Genomic DNA, 19,930 nt, shown 5'->3' with positions numbered 1-19,930 from the left:
GCCTGGCTGTGCTCTCTGGAGAGCAGGTAGTTGGCCAGTGGGGCAGTGTAGGTCAAGCACTGCAGGACAGCGTTGAGGAAGCAGGTGTTGCCCACGTTGAGGAGCCCTGCCCCAGCACTCTGTCTGTGCTGCCAGACCATGCAAATCTTCTCCGGCGGAAAGAGGATCCTTTTGGGAGGAGCCATTCCCTCGACATTGACTGTGAAGAAATTCCATTGGGAAAGAGATGAGATGAGGAACAAAAGCATATTTAAACTTTCTACAGAAGTACTCAGAACCACCAGCTAGAAACTCCAGCTCAGGATCAGGGGAAGCCTGGCACTGCCATTGGAATTTATGGGTTTGGAAAAGTCTGTTCCCCTGCTTACTTTGCCAAGAGTCCAACAAACCCAAACCCTGATTTCTGGGCCTCASGCTGCCTTCTTTTCTTACTAGAGGTGTAGACTGGATTATCAGCTCAAGATTTCCCCTTTCCTGATTGTGACTTACTGAAAACAAGCAAGTATTGAACACAGAGATGACTCAAAGCATGTCAGACCTCTCTATGAGCAATGATCTTYCAAAATCTTGTACATTTGTCTCAGAAAAGAGACAAAAGGTGTTTCCTGTGATTAATCATAAACACCTGGCTGTTCTCAGGAAACATCCCAGAGTTCACTCCAGGCTGTGAGCACATCACTCTGGGATCTGACCACCAGCCATGGCAGTTGTCTGAGGGGATTCACAAAGCCCAAACCTGCTGGGGAAGCTGTTACTCACAGAAATCGCTCCCTGTTGTGGCCATTGCCTCTCTCAGGAACAGAAGGCAAAGCTTTGGGTGACCAAGGGTTTCAGGGCATGCTCCAGAAAGAGATCGGTGCCAATCACATCACCTGATTGATGATTAGTGTAGAGAAATTAGTGTAGCTCACCAAAAGTATAAAAACTCCAAATAAACTATAGAACAGCATATGCCATCAAGTGTTTGATCACACCCTCATGATCAGAGACAGAGCCCCAGTTCACAGCAGCCTYAAAGGTCCTTTTGAGGTGCTCCAGTGCCTGTCCCCTTCCCTGCAGAGACCCTGCTGCTGCTCTCTGGCTTTCCCACTTGCAGGAGTGACCAGCTCTCAGTCACTAATTTCAATTTGCTGCTCTCCTTTTTCTGTCTCACTCCCTCCTGCAGCAGTCAGGTTGGGCTTTTTGCCGTGCTAGGCTGAGCTCAGCCCGTCAGGCTACAGCCACCCCCTACTTACCTTTCCTAGGTTATAGTAAAGAARTAAGAATCAGAAAATAGAATTCTAGCCTAGCCCCTGTCTGGGCAGCCTATAAAGGTGTAACAGSTCAGGAAGGTATAAACCAGCCTAGACTTTTATCCCATCCTTCCTCTATGATCCATCCCAATACACAAATCATAATTACCCGTGAGAGGATAAAAGTTGAGTAGAAAGGGACAGTAAACAATAAATCATCAGGAAAAAAGCAGGTATGTGAGTAGCAAAGGAAGAAGTTGAGCTATCCTGAAGGCCAGCTCTGACCAGCTAACTTTGGTTAGATTGCTCTCAGGATAGCAAGCATTGGGCAGGCAARGTCAGGTGCCACATTTCTGCCTCTCTGTGACACACAATTCATGTGTCATGCAGTGATTTTCTCTGCACAACCTGGGCAATGTGTGGATGAAATTATTTCTGTGGCACATCCTGGCCAGAACAACATCGTGGCCAGAATAATGTAATGCCTGGATTCCCTAACACTAAAAAAAAAAAAAAAAGGTTTTGGAGGGTTTTTATATTTCCTGAAGTTTTCAGTGACACTCCCACCAGAGGTTTAATCTAGTCCCTCTGGGCTGGGAGGGAGCTTTGGGGAAGATCTGCTTTGTGCACTTCATTTTGAGGCCTCATTAAAACCACTGCAAGATTTAGACAAAAATCAGGGGGTAACCAACCAAGAAGGCACCCAACTGCCTTAAACAAAACTGACTTTGGCTCCCGATTGCTTCCTTTAGGCCGGAACACTTCCATTCCATGGTCAGAAAGCCGCTCGGCCTACCCGAGGCCACACATAGCTCATGGAGCGCTCAGCCCTGCCCTCGGTCACCGGGAGCCCCCAGGRTGGCACCGAGAGCCCTGTCCTCCCCTCAGCGGGACCCGCCCGCGCACGAAGGAGCCGGGCCGGGAATGCGGGCCCAGGGCCGAGGGGCACTGCGGGCCGTTCCACTCAGGCGCCGCGCGGGCAGCCCGGTCGCTATGGTGACGGGGTCCTTCCATTCAGCCGGCGCGCACGGTGGCCGCGTGGTGCGTTCTATCAGGCGCTGCGCGGGCAGCCCGGTCGCTATGGTGACGGGGTCCTTCCGTGCTGGCGGCGCGCACGATGGCGGCCCCGGTTTCGACGGACAGGCCGCGGGAGGCGTTTCGGGGCGCTTGAGGAGGGAGCTGCGAGGTGGGGAGAGCTCCCGGTCTCCGCACGTGTCTGGCACGGCGGCTCGGGAGGCGTTGGAGTTGCCCCGGCTGCCTCAGACCCAAAGCGMTGGAAGTTTCCGTCTCTCCGTGCGCTCTTCCCGGCCCACGGTCTCTCTGTCGTTARGCAGAGCWRTARCCATCCCTGAGGCTCTGAGYGGAGCAGGCCGGSTGGTACACCCATKTCGGGTGATTGTGTCACTGAAAMTGGGAAAAACGAAAAYTYTCCAACAACATTTTAATGTTATGATGCCTGRAAAAGGCCTAGAAATAAAACTCSAYASACCGGTGTCTATAGAGCGGGTATTTGTTTATTGCAGCGCTGGAGGTCAGGGGGATTTCTCCTGCTAATCCACCTGCCTTCGCTTCAAATTAGCACATATTTATACAAATTAGCACATATTTATACAAATTAGCACATATTTATACAAATTAGCACATATTTATACAAATTAGCACATATTTATACAGCAAGAATGGTGTAACATTACCATTGTCACTGTCCCCCATACGCCCACCATGATACATGGACACAGAAATACACGATATCACAGATTTACAAGTGCTCATGTGTCATCCTCAATTCTGTGCTCGTGGGAGTCTCCCTCTAATGAGATCCCATCCTCTTCATCACAGTGGGCTCTTCACCTTTGTCTTCAGGGCATGCACAGTTGTGACATTCATGGTTTTTTTCTGGTCCTCCAAGTCTTCATTTTCCATTATTTTGCTGATTGTCCTGTGCCTCTGCCAAGTTCTCATTATGCTCTCTACTGTTCCTCGTTACAGCATCTACCTGTCCACTTTCTTCAGAACTTTTTCTGATTTTTGCTCCTTGGCGATTTTACGTGTCCACATACTAATCCCGCTGGATTACATGCAGCAGATACACTTTATGTTGCTAATACCCTGTATAAAAACTTATAAAAATATATAAAAAAGCTATTATTGATAATATATTGAAAGCTTTTACATTGTATATTAGTAATACAAAAAAAGTTTATAGAAAGTTTTCAATCATAGGCCTCATAAACACATTGTCACTTTGACATAAACCATAGGTATCAGTCAGAAAGTCAAGACATTATTTTCTAAATTTATKTATCATAGTGTCACTGATGATTGTCCTTATCTTCTGTGCCACTCCCTCTCTGTTGAGATGTTAGTCTCATTAATATCTCATTAATATGAGATATTAATATATCTTAAAGTGAGATATTAATCTCATTTTTCATCTGGAAAAATGCCCAGGAAAGAAACCCTTCCCCCAGGGCAAACAAAATCTTTGACTGAATTTATACCAAAATTTTGTAACTAGTCTATTTTCCAACAATTGAATTATTTTTCTCTCTGAGCTCCCCAAGTCCTTCTGATTTACCCCACCCTTGACTTCTCAGCCCCAAGAGCTGTTGCTGGGGAGGGGTTACCTGTAGAGCTTTTGGGAACTGGGAGCCCAGAGAMTGGAGCAAGAGCCAGCAAGAGGCCCAGCTCCCAGAGTCACCCAGAACATCTGCTGGGAATCTGCCTGGTAACTTATTTGCTAAATGAAGCAKTCCCAGCACAAATATATTTCATCCCAGCATTTATTTAGCCTTTTTCTTTGTGTTGTACAAAGTGAGGCCTTGTGATCCCTCCAGCTGTCCCTGCCTGACCCAGCTGTCCCCAGGGCACCTTGCTGAATTCTTAGGTGGTGCTGCTGAATCCTGGGTTTGTGTCCTTTCTAGAGGATTATTTTTTTCAGCCAACTCCCTGCAGATGACAGAAAAGCTGCAAATGTCAGTAGAGAGCCTGGGTGTGCTGRGGCATGGAGCTGATGCTCCAGAAAAGCCTCAGCCTCACCCCAGAACGTCAGCAGTGTGTGAAGTTTGGAAACCCCTCTGTGGCATCCCTGTGGGGTGAGGAGCACAGGCCAGGGAAGTGTGTGAATGGTGAGGGAAAAGCTTCCATTCCATCCATCCATTCCATCCGGATGTGATGTTGTGATGATGCCTGATGATTTTTGCTTTTCCTTTTTACGCTCTCTATGCATCACCCTGTACTGCTTAGCCCACGTTTGTAATTCCTGTMCCCTGATATTCCAGCTTAGTTTAGGATTTCTGCTGGGCAGAGACCAAACATCCTGAGGAAGGAGTCAGYGTGCCCTGTGCTATCTTAAACCCGAGCTCAGCCTTCTGTCCAGAACATCTTGTGTAAACTGGGCTCTGGCCTCATCCAGGAGGGGATTCATTACAATAGGGGGACATTACTGCATTTGTGAAGTTTCTTATTGAGGAATCCTGAATAGATATGCTAATTCCTGAAACCTATAAAACTTGTACCCATGCTGTACACGGGTGTGCATTCTGCCATCAAGTTGTGCACCTGGGATCCCAAATACCGAGGTAAAACCCTTTTTATCCCCTTAACCGTGTCTGTGTGATTATTAAAAACTGGCCTTTCAAGGCAACAGTGAAGCCCAGGAGAGCTTGTGCTGCCACAGCCTCCCTGGGTGCACTGCAGGGGAAGTGTTGGAGGAAGGACCTTCACCCAAAGCCTTGGGTTTGCCCACTGCTTCTCCCAGATGTCAGAAAAGCAATCAAGGCACAGAGGATTTTGAGTGAAGGGGACACTGGGAGGAGTTGGACATGTGTCCTTCCATTCCATAAAATGAGGAAAACCAGGGGGACAGAGTGAGAGGTGAAGGGTTTCCAAAATCTGCTCATCTCTGCTGGCTGCCCTCTGGCGTGCAGGGAACCAGTGCCTCTGGCACAGAGACAAAAGCTGTGTTGTAGATGGTGAAGTTGAGCCAGGAGAGGGTAAATCATTGCAGTAATCAGGATGAGGCATAGCCAGGACCTGGAGATTGTTCTGTAGCACCTCAYAYCATTTTCTGGGGACAGGGGAAGAAGTCCCTTCTGGGTGGTGGCCGGGTCAGGTCTTGCCGGTCTCCACGTGGTAAATTATTGCATGTGAATTGTTCCACTCCATTGTATATKCCATGATTAATATTGTTGCTGTTACTGTTCATTTTCTTATTTCATTGCTGTTTCCAGTACATTGTTCTTGTCTCAACGTGTGATGTTTAAATTTTCTTATTTCACTGCTGTTTCCAGTACATTTCTCATGTCTCAACCCATGATCTTTAYCTTTTGTGTTTCCAGTTCTCCTCTCAAGCCCAYTGGAGAAGGGAGGGGAAAGGGAGAGGGGAGTGAGCTGCCTGTGGTTTGCSGTGGGAACCACTAGACTGGGGAAAACCATTCCTAAACCATGACTGTGAGGGCATAAACTCTCTCCATCCCAGCCCCTCGTGTTCTGCAGCCATGACCTCCAAAGCAAGAAGCAGCACTGAGGCATTTGCAGTACTCACCTGCTCCAAACATGGGAAATGTGTAAACAGGCTCACAAGGCCTTCATTAGGGCAGTGAAATTCCTGTCAGCTCCTCCCACTCTTTGCCACAGTCAGCAATTTCTCCATTTGTTCCATTAGCCAAGGYTTGTGCTGGGCCCACATCAGCAGCCTGTGTGCCTTAATGCATCCCCCCAAGTTGTGCACTGCTTCTTCCTGTCCTCTTCTTAGCTTTGATGGGCCAATTTTCTCCATCCTGTGGTGGCTCTGARCACCCTCTCTGACCACACWCWCCCTTTAGAGTGATTCTTTCCCTTTGTGCCAGATTTGTCTGCCCATGGTGCTGTTTGCAGGCRCCAGGCACGGGACCCTTTTTGCCCTGCACAACCTTCCAAGTCCTTTCCAGCCCATACCATGCCGTGGATCTCTGAGGCTGTGGCCCTTCTGAGGGCACCCAGAACCTGGAACCAGCCACTCTGTGACATCAGCCCCCAGGCTGCGGGTGCCATGGGCAATGCTGCTGCTRCAGGCACTCGCCTCTGTGGCTGCACTGGAAGAGACAAGCTCTTGTTCCTTGCAGCTGCCACTGGCAGTGATGTATTTGCTGTTCCTCTTCATGCTGCTGGCTGTGTACCGGCCTGCACATGGCACCTGGGACACCTGCAGGTGAGCRGCCCCRGGYTCTGKGAKGGTGTGTGGGCATTCCCTGGATCCCCTGGAACAGGCCTGCTTGTGCCCCATTGCCACAGAGTGTCTTCCCAAACCCTAAATGGGAACCACAGGTGCTGGGGGAGAGCACAGCCTGAGCAGCAGCAGCTGTTGGGCAGGGCAGTGATGCCCAAAACAGGCCTAGAAATAAAACTCTATAGAGCAGGTATTTGTTTATTGCAGTGCTGGAGGTGAGGGGKATTTCTCCTCCTAACCCACCTGCCTTTGCTTTAAATTAGCACATATTTATACAGTGAGCATGGTGTAACATTACCATTGTCACTGCCCCCCATATGCCCACCATACACCCACCACCATCCCTGGGCACGGAAATGCACAGTATCACAGTTTTACAAGTGCTTATGTGTTATCCTCAATTCGGTGGTCGTGGGGATGTCCCTCTAAAGAGAGACCATCACCTTCATCACGGTGGACTTTTCACCTTTGTCTTCATTGCATGTGCAATTGTGACATTCATGGGTTTTTTTCTGGTCCTCCAAGTCATAATTTCTAATTATTTTGCTGATTGTCCCATGCTTCTCCAAGTTCTCATTAGTGCTCTCTACTGTTCCCTGTTACAGCATCTACCTGTCTACTTTCTTCAGAACTTTTTCTGATTTATGCCTTTTGGTGATTTCACATATCTATGTACTAATCTAGCTGGTTAGATTACCTGCAGCTGGTACCCTGTATGTTGCTAATACACTATTCAAAACCTTACAGCAATATATAAAAAAGGCTATCATTGATAATATATTGGAAGTGATTACATTGTATTTTAATAATATGTAAAAAGTTATTATGTGCTTATATTGATAACATAATAAGTACCTCATAAGTAMCTTGTCACTTTGATATAGACCATGTGCATCAGCAGTGATGGCTTTCTGCTTTCAGAGGGACCTGCGGGCTCCGGCCCATGGCTTCTGGCTACCACTCCGTAGCTTCTGACTACAGAATGCCACACGTGGTGCATGGCAGAGGTGCCCCTCCAGGGGCCTGGCCCTGGATYGTCAGCATCCAGGATCCCAGGAAAATCGGCACGGGTCACACGTGTGGAGGGGCTCTCATCAGCCCCCAGTGGGTCCTGACAGCAGCMCACTGCTTCCTGCGGGCCAGGTAAGGAGGAGCAAGGAGAGAGGATATCCCAGAGCACAGAGAGCTGCCCAGCCTGCAGCACCACGGACCACTGCCATCCTGGTTCCTTGCAGTGTGCCCAGTGCCCTGGCACTGCAGAGCCCCACTGAGGCTGCTCAGAGGGCTGGGCTGGTGCCACTGCTGCCCTGGCAGCCTCCAGCCAGCCCTTCCCAGAGCCTGAGAGCATCCTCCAGCCAGCCCTTCCCAGAGCCTGAGGGCAGCCACACTCGGCATTGCCCCTCGTTCCTCTCTGCCTTGGGGAGTGCTGAGCTGCCCCAGCCACGGCTCTGCTCCCTCTCACCCCATTTCTGCCCTGCAGGAACGTTCCCTCTCACCCCGCCTGTGCCCTGCAGGAATGTTCCCTCTCACCCCATCTGTGCCCTGCAGGAACGTTCCCTCTCACCCCATCTCTGCCCTACAGGAACGTTCCCTCTCACCCCATCTCTGCCCTACAGGAACATTCCTACTCACTTCATCTCTGCCATACAGAACGTTCCCTCTCACCCTATCTGTGCCCTACAGGAACGTTCCCTGTCACCCCATCTGTGCCCTACAGGAACGTTCCCTCTCACCCCATCTGTGCCCTACAGGAACGTTCCCTGTCACCCCGCCTGTGCCCTACAGGAACATTCCTACTCACTTCATCTCTGCCCTGCAGGAACATTCCCTCTCACCCCAGTGATCTCTGCCCTGTAGGAACATTCCCTCTCACCCCATCTCTGCCCTACAGGAACGTTCCCTCTCACCCCAGTGATCTCTGCCCTGCAGGAACATTCCCTCTCACCCCAGTGATCTCTGCCCTGCAGGAATGTCACCCTGTGGCGGGTGCTGATTGGGGCCACCCACCTGACTCACCTGGGCCCCGAGGTGCAGGTACGCCACATCAAGCGGCTCCTGGCTCACCAGCACTACGCTGCTGCTTCCCAGCAGAACGACATTGCCCTGCTGGAGCTGGACGAGCCCGTGGAGTGCAGTGACTACATCCARCCTGCCTGCGTGCCYAAYGCCTCGGTTACGGTGTCAGACCTGAAAAGCTGCTACATTGCTGGCTGGAGCTCCCCCAGTGCAAAGGGTGAGTTCCCAGAAAGGGGCCAGGCCCTGAGGGCAAGCTGGGCACACAGCTGGGCACACAGCTGGGCACACGGGACAAATGGGTTGGGCTTCCTGACAGCAGAGACCAAAGTCAGGCTGTGGGATGGATGGCCTGGTCTGCCCCCCAAAGCCAGGCAGAAAGGACACAGCCCTTCAACAGCTGCTCTGGAGTCACAGTCAAGCCCCAGGGAAGGATTTCACCCCACAAAGGGGACTAGAACTGGCAAGAACTGCTGGGTGCTCATTCCTTCCCGTGCTCACAGCTCACGGCCCGAGTGATGTCCTGCACGAGGCCAGGGTCCGTCTCCTCGACACCCATCTCATCAACAGCAGCCGAGGATACGCTGGGGCCATCCACCCCCACAACCTGTGTGCTGGCTACCCTCGGGGTGGCATGGACACCTGCCAGGTAGGAGAGCAGAGACAGCCCCATCTCCACCTTGCAAACACAGGCCAGCATGGCTGTGCCTGGCAAATCACCTTCCCACTGCTGGTGGAGTTTCCTTCACTGTGTCTGTGGGTCCTTGCTCTGTGCCCGTGCTCCCAAAGCCTGGCACTCTGYYCAGAAAGCCCAGAGGTGCAGATRCTGGATCATTCATCCTCTGCACATCTGGGACCAGATCCCAGAGCGGGCCCTACTTTACAGACACCCAAACCATTCCCAGCTAAGGCTCTGGAGAGCCTTTTTGGGGCAGGAACACTGCTGTGACAGGGGCTGCAAGAGAGAAGCAAGCCTGTAGTGCTGACAGCAGCCACCCAACAGCACCCTAATCCTCGTGTGTCTGCTGCAGGGTGACAGCGGAGGGCCCTTGGTGTGCAAAGATAACAGTGCCAGCTACTTCTGGCTCGTTGGAGTGACCAGCTGGGGAAAAGGCTGTGCCAGAGCAAAGMGACCCGGGGTYTACACCTCCACCCAGCACTTCCACGATTGGATCGTGGGCCAGATGGGGCTGTGCCCACCTGAGACAGCAGAGCCAGCCGGCACCGCAGCCCCCTGTAAGCTGCCAGAGCCAACACCAACAGAGTCAGACTGCACCACTCCCATTCCACATCCACGGCCAACTAAAACAACAGCTGCAACAACAGCTGCAACAACAACCACAACAACAGCTGCAACAACAACAACCACAACAACAGCTGCAACAACAACCACAACAACGGCTGCAACAACGGCTGCTCCAACAACACAGCCAACCCCCACCTGGGCCCCCACTGAGCAGCCAGAGCCAACACCAACAAACTGCACCACACCCACACCCACTACACATCCACAGCCAACTGTAGTAACAGCCACACCACCAACACCAAAGCCAACCCCCRSCTCAACCCCCTCCGAGCAGCCAGARCCGCTGCTGCCAACACACCCAGTCTGGTCTAGACCTGCTCCACATCCGTACCAGATCCTTGTGCAGTTCTTAACTCGGGTGCACGAGATGCTGCTGAGACTAATGGGAAAGAAGCCAGGAGCAGCAGGATGAACAGGATGCAGTGCAGGCTGCAGTGGGCTGTGACCATTTCCTAGTGGGGCAGTGCCTTCTGATCCAGAGGCAGCCTCAGGGTCAAAGGTGTCCTCTGTCCTGCCCACCTTCCTCCTTTGCACGCACACAAAAGCTGAAGTTGATTTAGTTGTGGAAATAAAGTTGCCTATTGTCACCTTTMAGCCTGTCTTTTCAGACCAATCTGGTAAAATAGAAAAGCTATTATTARAAAGATGAATATCAAGATGTATTCACACACAGGTACTGCAGCCCTGCACTCCCTCCAGTTTAAACTCTATTGTCTTGGTGGTATCAGCTGGTTTAGTCTCAAGAGTGTGGGAGGACTAGCTAATTTATTTTTTTTTTTTACAATGCAGTTTGCTTTTGAACCTCTTTTAATGCTGTTTTGGGCTGTAACCTCCCATTTTTGGATGGACCCTGTATGAGCCATCTGCTCCCCACTCACCCTCTCCCTCCACATCATCACTCTCCCAGTGCCACTGGGGTGCTCCTACTGACATTCTCACTCTCCCATTCTCACTCTCCCATTCTCACTCTCCCATTCTCACTCTCCCATTCTCACTCTCCCAGACTTCCCCAGCCCCCCATTTTTACCCACAAAATGAGTGAAATCCCCCCAGTTCCTGCCCCACAGCACAGGGGGAGTGTCCCCAAGGATGGTGCATCACCTCTGGAGCTGCTTTGTTGTCAACACACACGTGCACGTTCGAGTAAAGGAGGCTTGAGACCCAAGGTGGATGTRATTTTATTTTATACTAATTTTGGCTGTTCTGAAGAGTAGGGAGAGTCATCATCATGATTTAAGACTTCATGCTGTCATCTAAATATTCCATACAAATACAGTTAATAAATGAAAATACAGATTTTAGCACATACATATTGTTGAAATCCATGTTGAGAACAAATAAACAACAACAAGCAGCAAATCTTATCCCTGCATAAAATACCATTTTCCAGTTTCACACTGTAGACAGATGAAAAGAAAGAAACAGTGATTTCTGCAAGCCAAGTTATTCCTGGCTTGGATATATCACTTTACCATCCAGGAAGGCATTGCCAAACAACATGGCCACTGCCACCCCTTTTAAATTTGACTGAATTTTGTCCACAAAGCAAGAGCAGAATTTGATCCTTCTGCTGGAGAGTGCTTTGCTGCTGCTGCTGCTTTGGTGATAAACACCTGATACGCTGAGCTACTGAATAGTGCCTATAAAACAGCAAGGTGTRTTTACACTGACTAACAACCAGGGAAGGAAAGGCCTCTTTCACAGACTGAGCTGAATAGCAATAAATATCAGATCTACAAAATTACTGAGAATCATATGTAAATAGAGAAGGCAAATATAACAAAATTAAAATTAGCAACACCAAACAYACTACCATTCATTAGTAAAACTGAGATGTGTAATGACAAAGCACTATTYAGCACTTTGCTTTTATTTACTTACAGTGTCTCCAAACTAAAATTTCATTTAGTTGCAGTATAAAATATTCCATTAAGTTGAGCTACCGGTCTCAAGTTTCCTTCACAGTGAGTGGTGATATGGTCATTAAAATTCAACATGTGATCCACCAAATCAAATGCTGAGGTCCAATTCTGGACAGGATAAATGATCCTCATGTTTGAGAACTCATGTGAGTCAAATAAACCCAAATGGTTATTGGAAACTGCTTCCTTCAGATGAAAGATCATGAATGAGACACTGGGAGCACAGAGGGAGTCACAATTCCTGGGAAGGAAGGATGCATGCCATCAGGAAGGCCACCTTCCAAAGGGGTCACTGGGACAGAGCTGGGCTACAACTGGGCAGTGTCACTTATTCCTCTTGTATTCTGCTGTTCTRTAAATCAGGAACAGTCCAAGATCTGAGCTGCACAAAACCAGGYTTCAGCTGGTGTTACACACTTTTTGGTTTCGTTTTTGAACTTCATTCTGTGACTAAAGATCTGATCCTTGCATCGTGAAAAAGCATCTGCATACATGGAATGAGCATGCTGATGGAGATCATTAGGGCAGGAATCTCTTTGGCATGACAGGGTAATCTTATTGCCCCTCCAAGTCCTATTATGCTACCCAAATTGGATCTGTACAGAACAATTATACAAAAAGGATCCTTCTTGCTGAAAGTAGCAAAACCAAGTGATGACTTTACTGTGAAACAGCTCTTTCAGGGCAGCAGTCTCAAACGCAGTTTATCAGCAACACTGCCTGTTTCTTCAGCTCTTAGAAGCAATCAGAGTTAATTTTTYAAAGTTTGGCAGGGAAATTATCTTCTAATTTCACCTCTAGAGTGCCCATACTTGGAAAATCCTTCTGTAACTCGAGATCGTTGGCAGATTGAGTCAAATCCTTGGCATTTCTTTTTAAGGCTTTCATTTGTATCCTGTTATCACTGTCTTCACCATCAGARGTGGGACCTATTTCTTGAATTTTCAAGAGATCTCCAGTACTGAAAGTCTTCCCTGTGTTACTGGAACTCATTCCCAGGGCTCTCTGTGGAAGGCCTTCTCTTCCTGAGCTAATCTTCTGAAGTTTTAAAGGCAGCTTATTCTTCTCTCCTGTGATATCAACACAGTCAAGTGGACAAACCTGTTCTCTTCTGGTTTTCTTGTCAAAAGGACTAAGAGATGACAGGGACAGGTTTTCTTCTTGCTCTTTAACACTGTAAGGAGGAGTGGGGACTTCAAATGTAGCATGAAACTGAGAATAATCGACCCGGAAAAAGCCATCTTCCAGAGACATCACTGGGAGGAACCTGTGACCCCAAAGGACTTCATCTTCTGTGTACGAGGTCCTGGCTTGGCATGTCATTCCTGTGGAAATGGAAAACAGCATGGCATTCTAATGTGAGCAAGCAGACTTGCATATAGAACCAAAAATACACAAGGCTGACAGATAAAAATCMATTGCAGCCTGTAAAYCAACAATTTTWTATTTTATAAAATGGKTCAATTCTTCCTAGACAATCTTYTGACAGTCAGTGGAATGCCTCTAAYTGACTGACTAAATTTTTATTCAATTATTGGATTAAATATTGCAGACCCACAATGAAGCAAAGGCAAAATAAAAGTTCAATATTCTTAAAACAGAAACCTCCATAAGAGCATTGAGCTGTTGCACATGTCGAAGAGTGGCAGGCTGTGTTTTTTGGATATACTGGCCACTTTGGGAATTGGTAAYGCAGAACCCTGTGGGGAAGGGAGGTCTCTTATTGGCTGGTGAAAGGCACTGAAGCTCTGCAGCATATGGTAGGAAATGCTGGAGCATCCAGGACGAACAGCTGCCCTGCTAAAAATACCAGCACTGAAAACAAAGACTAAAAATTAGAGTATGCATATTATTCTAGGTCTTACCAGTAGTCTCAACGATTCCTTCAAGGATGACAACTATTTCAAATTGCTCGCTTTGTAGTGATCTTTGTGAGAGGCTGAAAAAGGGGCTCTCTGAGTTAATTTCGTGGCAGATGGTTAAAGGAGAAACTAGAAACAGCTGGTCAGCTCCAGTTCCAAATCCAACATCCAGCTCACACTGGTCYAGTGGCAGGAATTCTCCCTCCGGTGTATGTCTGGACTAAAGATAAACAGATGATTTAGTAATCACTAAGTAATGTGAGGCAAAACATRAAATCAATGCAATAAAGTTTAAATAAATATAATGCAATAAAGTCTTCCATGACATCATCCACATGGATTAGGTCTGGAGGCTTCATAATGGAGATATAAGTGATGCTAAATTCTATGAGGTTACTACGCAAGACCAATTTTGACTTTTTTTATTGTGCCAGTAGATCTCATCACCACCTGCAAACTTTACTATGACTATATATATATAAATATATACATATACACACACTTTGACAAAAATGCTGTGTACCACACTACATGCCTTGYAATGTTCARAAGGAATATCCTGTAGCAAAAGTTYCTRTTAATGAGACCAAAATCTGCGAGCTGGGCACATTTGAYTGTGTTGTTTGAATTCACCTGTCATTATTTTTGCATGTTAACCAACTTTTGTTTGGCAGACACTTTGATGTACGAACTCAAAGGTAAAAATTACAAGGTGCAGTGTGTCTGGTAAGTGACATTTTCACAAAACCATCTGAATTGATGCTGTTATTGCCATCGTCCCTTGCATGTACCACCTACTGTATACTGACTTTAATAATGAACTTTTTATTACGATAAGTGTTTTATTTTTCTGCCCATCATTTCATGAGTCCAATAAAATACTGATATGATTGGTTACCTCAACCTCATAGTGTTTCCTTCAAATTTTCCTCTTATTCAAAGTAGAACTAARAATGACATCAGTTGGCCAGGCAGCTCCTCACCTGATTGCTTTGAAGTTCTCTGGTGGAAATCACCCATTAAAATTAGAAGCTTTGCACAGCTGATATAAACCCTGTTTAAAATAATTTCTGTTCATTGTTTGATTAAAAAGCATTTAATTATTTTAGAAGATGACTATWGATTATAAATAAATAAATAAATATTATTATAAATTATGCTATCCTAGAAGAATAAATAAATATCTTTAATTGTGTTGCATTTGTATTGACAAATGTATTGATTCCTCTGCTTGAGAGCAAGCCAAAGGCAGCAGTTCTGCCATCAACTTAGATCTGTCTAGTATTCTTTTAAAAAGGGTTCTGTCTTTTAAAAAAATCCCCAAGCAACTAGTATATCTTCATATTGTTTCTCTTCTTCATATGTACCTTAAAAATGCTGGCTTTAAAACTGCCTGGTATTTACTGGAGATTACATAACCAGTCAGACAGATGCTAGAATATAGCTCCTTATTAAATACAATGTTTTATTTCAATTCATGTTTGTTTTGTCGCTGAGGAAAAAACATTCTTCCTACCTAAGTTCTCCCCTGCACAGGAGGACAAGAGTCAACTTTTCCATTGCTGATCCAGACGGAAAATATCGGCGTGTAAAAGCATTTTCACGAATGCTTTATGATTTGAACCATAAAAGTGCTATGAAATTAAAGCCATCAAAACTGCTCATACAAACCACTCTATTGTATGCAAAGGTGTAATCAGCCTACTGCAAAAAACTGCAAAAATACTCTTTTTTCCTGAGGCAACCTGCAGAACTCAGCTGCAGACTGTGGCACTGCTTTTGTTGCCTGGCTGCTGTTCTTGSAGCGGGTGCATAAATTGATTGTGTGATCTTTGCTTCAAGGTAACAAGCCTTGACATGAGCTCTGTGAAGTAAATCCCAAATTTTCCTGAAGTTTTATCAAATATATTTACCTAGGCCAAAAAAATGTGCACTTTTGCACAAATTGCTGCCTGACTGACTTAGGAACTGTTTSATCTACAAACCATTTTTCTTTGTGGAAGAGTCTTCGATCAAATCCATTCAATAGTAAACAAATCCAGCGAGGATGATTAGAGGTAACAGATCTGGGAGAAAGCAGAAGGTTGTGTTTGAGCTATTCAGTGTCTTACATACAGGATTGATTTAWGCAGGGCATGGAGAATTTTCAGAAGAAACTTGTTTGTTGAATAAAAAGAAGTTAACCTGAATGCAGACAGCTTAATAGCCCAAATACAKTCAGGCTCCTGGCCAGTGATCTTTGTTTTTTACATGTAAAGATTTACCCAAACGATCACAAAACAAAGCACAGAACAATCAACTGTCAGCAATAAGTCTGAAAGGAACACTTGTGATTCTTTAGTTGATCATCCACATTACACAAAGACAAGTAAATTACRAGCACACATTGAACAGGGGCACAATTACTTGGTAATGCCCTCACTTGAAATTTAAAAATGCTCAGAGAAGGGTAATTGAAAGATCTCAAAGAATTTCTCCAAAGGTTAATTGCTTCACAGCTAAAGGGAAAAAAAAAAGAAAAAAAAAGACTCCTGTGTCTTTAATTTTCTGCCACCGGATCTTTGTTTTGGTTTTTATTACAAGGCAGACTTCCACTGCATCACCACTTAGCCTGTTTTGGTGTCTGAACAAACACATCATGCCCTTCAAATTGTCACTCCTATAATTTATTCATCCTCTTTGCTTTTCTAAGCCCTGTTGTTTACGCACATCTCTCTTCAGCTGGATATGATACAGTTTCATCATTTTTAACCCTCTGCAGTTCACTCATCTGAGAACTCACATAATTATGTTTTGGTATCCAGGTGGACTAATTAAGCACTGGGGCAGAAAAAGTGGGATGCAAAAGATGCAGCACCATCAAGATTAATATGTTAGCCTAGAAAATGCTAAACTGGGACATGCTCATTGCTCCTCCCCCACATTCAGACTATCAGCTTGCAAGAAATCTTATTAATATTTTATATTACTGGAATAATGTGATGTTGTTACTTTGGTATCATTGTTAAAGATTTGTGTCTAGAGACTTCTATTCCAAAAGATTTCCATTCCAAACCCTGAGAGGAAGGGAATCAGGAAGACAGAACCAGGCTTTTCACAGAGGTGCCCAGCCTTAACAARAGAGACAACAGGTGTAAATTGAAACAAGGGAAGTTTTGAATGGATTGAAGAAAAACTTTTTCATCATGAGGACAGTCWAGCAGTGGAAAAGTTTGCCCAGCAAGGCAGTTTTTCTTCTTAGAGGTTTCCAAAACTACATTGGAAAAAGCCCAGAGTAACCTGGWCTGACCTCCTAGCTCACCGTACTTTAAACACAAGCTTGGAGCAGAAACTTCCTGAAGCTCCTTCCAATCTGAACAATTCTGTAACATTAAAAAAGGTATTTTTTTTTCACTTTCTGCCCTATTTATCCCTTTATTGAAAACACAATATAATGGTTCTTCCAATGCCTGTCACCWGCCATCTGTGAGCTTTCTGTTACAATTTTGTTTGCTTTCAGCTCCTTCAAAGCTGTCAATAAGGACAGCCTGGAGAATAGGTGCCTGCTGGTTACAATCCAAAGCTCACTGCCTCTCTGGCTATCATGCCTCATAACTGGATTTTTAAAACTATTTTTAAAACAGGCTGTGATGATTTTACATTCCTCAACGTTCTGAATCAAAATGTCCTACAATAGTTGAAACACTGTATATGTGACTTTACACAGCAATACTACCATGTTTATCCATGACAGATGTAGCCACATCAAGAGAAGGTAAAAAAATATGTACTGAGAAGGTAAAAAATATGTCCTGTGATTGAGTTTTAAAAATTCAGGACTGGTTTCCACACTGGTGGCTCTGTCTGAGTAAAGTCCAGGAATCAACAGGCAGAAAAATACAGTTAACTGTGACATCAAAAAGTCAAGGACCTGAAACTGCACATTTTCAGCACTTAGTTCCAAATTGCATTTTTTCTATTTCCAGCCCCAGGAATTTGTTTTTTTCTAGCTTCTATAGCACTCAATGTAAATTAGAAAGGCCTTGGTTTCTGGAGAAGTTTTTGCTGAAACACACACACTGTTAGTCTTGTAGCTCTTTTCCAAACCCTCCACAATCCAGCCCAAAAAGAGCCTCAGACTTTTTCCTGATATCACTGTGCCATGCTGCTGCACAGTCCCTGGACCCAAAAAAAAAAGCCAGCCCAGTGTGGCAGCACCATTGTAATCTACAGAATCTATTAGGACATATATCACACTGCCAGAAAATGCTACTCAGACCAACTTAGATTAGTTCACTTTCTTTACAAAAGCAAATCCTCAGAGCTCCATTAGTCTGACAAAAACACTGCATTCACTACTAAATATATCTCCTATCTCAAGTACAGAAGTGTGATGCGTTTCTTCACATTCCTTCACTGTGATACCAGTACAAAAAAAAAAAATTCAGAATATCTAATCAGGTGCAGGAGAAGTGTAGCAAGATCAGCTGTTGGCAGCACTGCAGGGGACAGAGCTCAAATCACGACAAGGCAGGATTTGCTGAAGATAGATTTGCTGAAGAGAATTCTGGCACATTCACCATGAATTTACAGGACACACAAAGCTGCTTCAAAGCAGCTGCTCTAAATTCACTGAACAGCCACCTCTGGCCACTGGAATTGTGTTTGCAGCTCACTGGCCAGCTTAACAAAATTATGAGGATTTACAGAAGGGCATGGGCACTAATGCCACACCTTTCAGTGAGGACTGAGGGGTTATCTATTGCACATTCGATTTTAAATCTTCTTCTGTTTATAGCTTTATTTGCCAAAGGTCACAAAGGAGCTTGAAGACAAGTCATGGGCATGATGATCATAAAACAAAAAAAATCAAGAATTGCTCACTCATTCATTGTCTTGCCAACAAAACAGCTATCCTAAGACACAAAGGTCATGCAGGTCCATCAAATGTCCCTGAGTTTGCTGTCCCAGCCATCTGCATACCAGCATTGTGTAGCAATAGAATTGTCAGCAGAATGCACATAGGGTTGGATATTCGGTGTCTTATTTCAAAAGAAAATTAGTTACCCTCTCTGTAAAAAACAATGTGATACCACTTTTATTCCACTTTGACTTGCATTCCATTTAGAAGGATGGAATTAAATACTGTCTGTTAGAAGGCAACAAAAACCATGGTCCAACTGACTTTCCAATTCCTACAAAAATTGCTCCAGTGTAATTCCTTGCAGCTTGTTCCCATGTATATATATATATATATATATATATATATATATATCCAACTTCTTTTTAGATCTTGGCAGATTCTCCATTTTAAGTGGTATTCTGTACCGGGAAAAATTAACATTTTCCTAGCATTCAGCATTCAGTCTAGCATTCAGCACAGAGCAGAAGGAAAACAGCCTTTCATATTTACCACTGCCCCATCACCTACTGCTTCATGCTTGCTTATGCAGATTATTAAATAGGCCAGTTGCTCCRAAGAGACAATTACCAGATAGAGTACAGAGCATTTATAACACACAAATATGATCTCCTGATATTAATGTCATCACTGGGATCCAGCTTTTGACAGCTGAGGAGCTCCAGACAGAGCTCTYGTGACAAGACATAGCTGCTGGGAGAAGCTACATTGCTTAGTGTCAGCATGCAAACGGTGTTTCCTTCCACTCTGCTCCAGCCCAATTTATCAACTGGACTTTAATGCATGCMAAACTCTTCTGTCCTTGTAATTTATTTTTTTTTTCAGATCGCCTTTGAATTCCAGTTTTCTTGCATTCTCAATTATACTGAGCATTATCAGTGACTAATAAACAGACACTGATAATCAAAGGGTGTTCCCACTAAAGCATCTATACAATCCCTCTGAAATGCTGTGAGGTCGCTAGGTGGAACATTGGGATAAGGAACTGCAAGTCAAAGCTCACCAAGCTTCCCCAAGGGGATGAAGAGATCGAGGCTGATCTTTATCCTAGTTTAATGTCACCACAAATCAGTTCCTTATTCCCAGCCATCCTCTTATTCCTTATTCCCAGCCATCCTCTGCTAAGCAGCATGCCTTAGTAGCCCTCTTTGCAGCTATCCTGCATCCTGACACATCCACCCATCCACCCTGACCAAACTGCGTTTCTGCCAGTCTCGCAATGCACAGAAATGCCCCGGGAAGTCTCTGATGAGACGGTTTTCCCCTCTGCCTGCTCGGCTCTTTCGTGGCTCCTCCTATGGACAGCCAAATTCTTCCTCAGTCCTTTACCATCCTGTCCCAGTCACATCCTGTCACTCACATGCCAAGGGACAGGACAGGGCAGGGCAGAGCTGCCAACAGGGGCTGCACAGGGCACAGGGCTCCCTACCCCATGTCGCACATCCCCGCACCCTGCCCATGTCGCACACCGCCACCCAGGTGCCCT

General features: G+C 45.7%; 2 protein-coding genes across 2 annotated transcripts in view; one reads left to right on the top strand and one right to left on the bottom strand.

The window, feature by feature from the left end:
- The first annotated feature begins 6,349 nt into the window (after positions 1–6,349).
- On the top strand, positions 6,350–10,172 carry LOC130581446 (acrosin-like). The gene is made up of 5 exons (XM_057379553.1): positions 6,350–6,423; positions 7,363–7,584; positions 8,409–8,674; positions 8,958–9,103; positions 9,486–10,172. The coding sequence occupies exons 1-5, from the start codon at positions 6,353–6,355 to the stop codon at positions 10,170–10,172; spliced, it is 1,392 nt and encodes a 463-aa protein (XP_057235536.1). The 5' UTR covers positions 6,350–6,352.
- Positions 10,173–10,931: 759 nt separating this feature from the next.
- Positions 10,932–19,930, bottom strand: part of LOC130581445 (G protein-activated inward rectifier potassium channel 1-like) — a 10,801-nt gene continuing 1,802 nt past the window's right edge. The window contains 2 exon segments of the mRNA XM_057379552.1: positions 10,932–13,007; positions 13,548–13,764. Coding sequence (XP_057235535.1) covers positions 12,418–13,007; positions 13,548–13,764 — 807 coding nt within the window. The 3' untranslated portion in view covers positions 10,932–12,417.

The sequence above is a fragment of the Malurus melanocephalus genome, unplaced genomic scaffold (assembly GCF_030028575.1).
Source record: "Malurus melanocephalus ecotype Western Australia unplaced genomic scaffold, MMel_1.1 scaffold_411, whole genome shotgun sequence".
NCBI lineage: Eukaryota > Metazoa > Chordata > Aves > Passeriformes > Maluridae > Malurus > Malurus melanocephalus.
The sequence above is the reverse complement of the archived record's forward strand: the minus strand, read 5'-3'. Positions and strand labels throughout refer to the sequence as shown.